Consider the following 5,382-nt stretch of genomic DNA (forward strand, 5'->3'; position numbering starts at 1 on the left):
TGCGGACCAGCCAAATGGGCTGGTTGCCCACCCCCTTCCTCAGTGAGTTTTATCAAAGCCTCTACAGACTAAAACAACTCCCTCTCCATTCCCACTCCAAGCCCATCCTTCTTCCTGGGGATCCCTGGATTATTCTGGGGTTTTGAAAAACTCCTTACCACCCATCATACACCTCATTTGATTCTCACGACTGCACTGCCTGTGAAGGCAGCAATGGGCAGAGATTGTGATCTCCTTGGCAGAAGAGGAAACCGAGGCACAGACAGGCAAGGACTGACATGCAGCAAGTCAGTGGCAGCACTGGGGAGAGAACCAGGACACCGGATCACCATATCACCCCGGACCTGCCTGAACCCGAGCCTACAGATGGGCGAGAAACCCTCCCCTCCAGCCATCTCGCCAGGGCTGCACCTTTGGGAGAAACTTAATGGAAAGCATTTATTCACGAGTCAAGACAACTGCTTTCCTGCTACTGACTCGTGCGACCTTGGGCAAGTCTCTGCTCCTCTCTGAGCCTCTGTAGAGTATGAAGACAGGCTCTGGGTCCTCCGCTGACTGGGAGATTCTGTGACTATTTGCATGGGGCCTGAATCATTTCCACCCCCTTGGGGCTTCCAGGGTCTTCAATCAAAATGCAAGAAGATTACTCACAGTACTGCAGTGTAAGGGCAATAATGACACAGGGCTCCATTTCTCAAGTGCTTTCCACAGCTGGGCTTTACATAAGCTTCAGCGTTTAATGTAATCCTCACTACAAACCCAGGAGGCATTACTACCGTCCCCATTTTGTAGGTGAAGAAACTGAGGCTCAGAGAAGTGAAGTAGATAAGCAGGATTGGAGCCAGGAAGACCTGACCTCAAAGGGCAGGCTGTTTCTTCTACCATATGCTGCTCAAGGAAGCTTCTGAAAGTCGGCTTTAGAGATGCAAGGTCTGCCCTAGAAAGTCTGTGGTCTTAGAGCTGCCCCTCACAAGGCATTATGGGAACTACGAGAGACATGGGGCCTAGACCGGCATGACCCCGAGGCCCCCAGCCGCTCTCACCCTCCCTCAGCCAGTCCCTTATCCTGGGCCCACAAGCAGACACTGCAGCCCCACCAGAGCCTGTGAGCAGATGCAGATTTATTATTGCACAGACTGCAGCATCCTGAACCCTCGCCCCAAACACCAGCCCCAAACCAGACCTGGGAGCTCTACCCTGGGCCAGACCAAGAAACCTGGAACCCATCAGGCCTGAGCAGCACCCCAACCACCCTCCAAATCCCCTAGGAGTCCAGAAAAGCCCAAACAGATGCAGAGCCATGGGCCCTGGCCAGTGGAGGATGCGAGAGTCCACAGGCTTCTCTCTGCAGAAATGTAGTCCAAGATTCCAGCCAAGCCACGAGGCCCTAGCAGGGCTTGAAACAGCAAGTGTGAAGCTGGACGGAAGGTCCCAAGTATTGAGGGGGAAGGGAAAGCTGACTCCATCAGAAGCAAACTTCAGGTCACAGAGCTGCCCAGGCAAGGCCACGCCGCAATGTCAAAGCCCCCAGGTCCACAGAAAGAAGGCCAGAAAGTAGCCGCCCCTCCAGCTCTGCCTGGACGCCATCGCCACATCCTCCCCCAGGCTTGGAGGGGCCTGAAAACCCATCCCCTCCATCCTCCCAGGGGCAAGGGGCCACCAGCCCTCAGTCTCTACCCACCCCCAGTGGAGACAAGGGCCCAGAGACCCAGTGTGGTACTGAGCTTCTGTAATGAGCTACATGCAAACACCCTCGTCTACCACACAAGCCAAGGGGCTCATTATTACACAGACTGTGCCGGTGGGAGCCCTCAACTTGCTCCTCTCTCCCTGGGAAATGCTTGGTAACAAGCAGCCTGTCCTTAGCACCAGCCTGAACATCTATCTAGCCCAGGGAAATCTGCCTGGTCTTGCAAGTGCTCCCATGCTCATGCTTCCCTGAGCCTGTGGTGCGCCCTGGTCGGGGAGGTGGACAAACCAATTCATGGGGCATCACAGGAGCTTTATCTTACCAGTCCTGGGACTCCTGCAGGGTGACCCCTCAGCATGCTGAGAACGCCAGAGGCCCTAAATGCAATGCCAGCCTCAGGTTCAGGAACACACAATAAACAGGGGGCCAATCCTATCTGCCCGTAAGCCTTTCTTCCCACCCTACCCCCTGGCCACCTAGTCAGTGGCTTCCCAGCCAAAGACCGCAATCCCTAGCATCTCCCTCTCTTCTATTGGTCCAGAAGGGAAGCTGACTGGACCAGTGGGAGCATACCCAAACCGAGCCTGTCCATTTCCTCTACTGTCATTCAGAACATCTGTAAGCAGGGGACAGAGTGTGTGCTGGGTCAAGACCGGGAAAGGAAGAGCCTCGGCTCTGTCTGAGAGTGTCTCCCTCACTGCTCAGCACAGGGATGGGTCACTCCCTTTGCTCGCTTGGGAGGCCTCAGCCCAGCAGCCAGAGGTTAGAATAAAGCAGGGGAGGGGTAGCAGGAAGGGGGCTGGGATTTAATATTAATATTCTGGTTTGGTGACTTCTCCCAAAACACACACAAGCCCAGGGAGGGGGTGACCTAGAGGCAGGAGAGGGAGTGGGTAAGGATGGGGACAGGAGCAGATCGGGGCTTTCCCTGCCCCAGATGGAGAGCTCTAGGAGGGTTTCCAGCACATTCTATTCCTCTGGGAACCTCCACCGCTCAGCATGGCACCGCCGGAGGCCTTAAAAGTTTGCAGTGTGTACGTGAGCTGGAATCCGGGCTCCAGGTCCAGAGGCCAGTGCTCCATGGCCACCCTGCCTGGCACTGTAGAGAGATGGTTCTTCTCCTCCTCAGCAGGACCTCCTGGCTCTGCGAGAGACAGCAAGAGGGTCAAGGTCAAGAGAGACAGAGGGCTCACAGAGGCTGGGCCGGGTTCAAACCTCAGACCTGATCTTCTCTGAGGCAGGTTCCCCCCACAAGTCCCAGGGTAGCTTTGCTCCACAGCTCTGACTCGGCGGGATCAAACACGAGCCCTCACAAGGTACCCACTTTATTTGACCTCTGGATGTTGCCTCTGCTTATTTGCAAGTGCCGTTCCCTTTGCCTGGCTCTCTGTTCCCTGCCTTCCTCCCCTCCCACTGTCAGCTGGCTCACCTCCTTCCCTCTTCAGGTCACTGTCTTCAGTCCCTGCAGCGATCATTCCCAGATCCCCTATGAAACGGACCTGGCAGAGCACACCACTCACCCCCAGGGCATCGCCTACCAGACTAATACTGTCATTGGCTATTTATACGGTGACATCACAGGCGTCTCTTCTGGGACTGAGTTAGATCCTCCAGCCCACATTAAACTAGGATCAAGAGATGGAGGCTTTAGTGGGGGGAAGGGCAAGAGGCAGAAACTGTTAGCATCCCCAAGCCCAGGATCTACTGTGTAAAGGCTGGTCCTAGCAGGAGAAAGATTTTGTGTGTCTTGTAGATACTTCACTCTGAGACCAGTGAGGGCCACTTTCCTTTAACCCAACCCACTTCGCCTCTTTCACGGGACCTTAACCAGAATCCCCACCCAGCTCCACTGTAGAGAGAAAACCAGTTGATGGAACTAATTCAGAGACAGCAAGGTTTCAGGAAGAGAGGACTGAGGGAGAGGGTAGGGACTGAGGGGCAAGAGAGAAAGGGTGGGCAAAGGGAAGGGGGTCGTCTCAGGTGAACTCGGTTTGGAGGCCCTGGGGGGAGGGAGGCAAGCATTGTTTTGCCTGACGTTTGAGCTGCAAGACTTTTACATAATGAGCGGTAAGTTGAGGGTTTACTCCCGTTGTGCTCACCCATTTTTAATGGCAGGGGTGAGTCCCTGCTTTATCCCAGCAGAGCAGCTGTCCAGTAACTGTTGGTCAAATGAATGAATGAGTGAATGAATGAGTGAGCAAAGCCCCCAGGGCTTACCTGAAAGAGCAGGTGCTCTGCAAGTGTTGATCTAATAGGAGGGGTGGGGGGGGGAAGGGCATGACCCATCAAATCCACACTCTAGGTCCCTCCCTCTGCTGGGGATGGGCCTCAATTAACCACAGGACCAGGGGCCAAGAGGCAGCGGGCCCTTCCTCCCATCATCCAGGTGCCCAGACTCTACAGGCTCCCACCCCCACCTCCCAGCCGCACCTGGTAGACGAGGGTCAGGTCAGGAGGTGAACAAAGAGGATGGCCAGGCCAATGTTAAGCAGGATCACCATGCAGATGAGGATGGTGTTGGGAACCTGGAAGCAGTGGAGAGAGGCTGCCTGAATCCCCACAACCTCTGAACCACCCCCAAACTCGCCCAGATCACAAGAGGCTGAACAGAGGAGCAGGAACTTCCAGAAGGACCCTTCTAAGAGAATCCCCTTATTTTGCTCACCACAGTGTCCACCTGCAAGGATTCTTGGAAATAATAAACCAAACAGCTCAGGGTCCAGAGAGGGGCAAGGACATGTCCCAAAGCACATAGTGGGCCGTGTGAGGCCTGGATCCCAGGCACTGGCCTTCCCACTAATTCCTCTGGGGTCCCATTTGTCAGTCCCTCAGAGCCTTGCTTCATGCTTTGTTGCCGCAGTTTCTGGCTCCCAGCCTCCTATGAGGAGCTCAGAGGTCCAGGACCCAAGCCCCGCCGGGCCTTTCCTCCACTCCCAGGAAGCTCCCCCTGAAACATCTTGTAGCAGATGCTACTAGTGCCCAGGCCGAATCCCCTGGACCAGCAGGTGCACCCATCCACCCCGCCCCCGGGTGCTTAGGGCTCCTGGCCACACCCTTCTCCAAATAACTGGCCCCTGCTAACCCGAAAGCAAGCAGGTAGAAAGTCAGGCCTCCTGGGCCACGGTGGAGGACTCTGCGCTGTAATTTATGCTCCCAAATCACCGGGAAATCAGGCTACACTTGACTGAACCTACATCTCTGCTGGGGTTTCCGGAAGTGCCATCACCCTACCCCCAAAATCATGCGCACAGGAATCCCGCCTGGAGCTCAACCACCCATAGGTAACCCGACCTCGGACGCCTCACCTCCTCCACCTCCACCTCCACCTCGGCCTCGGCCACCAGCGCTGCCTCCTTCCGACCCTTCCTCTTGGCCCCGCCCTTGGTCAGCCCCCGGGCCTCAGTCTTGCGGGCCTTGGCCTTGGGCTCGGCTTTGGGGATGATGGGCTTGGGCTCCAGCTTGGCGGGAGTCTCCGGCGCGGGCTCGGGGACCTGTAGCGCGGGGGCCTCCAGTGGGGCGGCGGCCGGAGACGGCGGCGCGGAGTCGGATCCGGAGGCCTCTGGCTCGGGCTCATCCTCGAAGGGCGGCGGCGCGGGCGGCCCGGTGCGCACGGCGTAGCTGTGGTAGCCCCGGTACAGCGCCACCTCCGGCTCCTGCGGCGGCGCGGGCGGCGCCTGCAGCGCCTCGATGGC

At 56.9% G+C, this 5,382-nt stretch overlaps 1 protein-coding gene across 1 annotated transcript in view; it reads right to left on the reverse strand.

Annotated features, from left to right (window-relative positions):
* Nucleotides 1–2,216: 2,216 nt before the first annotated feature.
* The window catches only part of JPH2 (junctophilin 2), a 56,792-nt gene continuing 53,626 nt past the window's right edge, over nt 2,217–5,382 (reverse strand). The window contains exons 6-8 of the mRNA XM_015596898.2: nt 4,996–5,380; nt 4,121–4,215; nt 2,217–2,834 (exon numbers count right to left, since the gene is read on the reverse strand). Coding sequence (XP_015452384.1) covers nt 4,135–4,215; nt 4,996–5,380 — 466 coding nt within the window. The 3' untranslated portion in view covers nt 2,217–2,834; nt 4,121–4,134. The remainder of the gene's footprint in view (nt 2,835–4,120; nt 4,216–4,995; nt 5,381–5,382) is intronic.

The sequence above is a fragment of the Pteropus alecto genome, unplaced genomic scaffold (genome assembly GCF_000325575.1).
Source record: "Pteropus alecto unplaced genomic scaffold, ASM32557v1 scaffold45, whole genome shotgun sequence".
NCBI classification, from domain to species: Eukaryota; Metazoa; Chordata; class Mammalia; order Chiroptera; family Pteropodidae; genus Pteropus; species Pteropus alecto.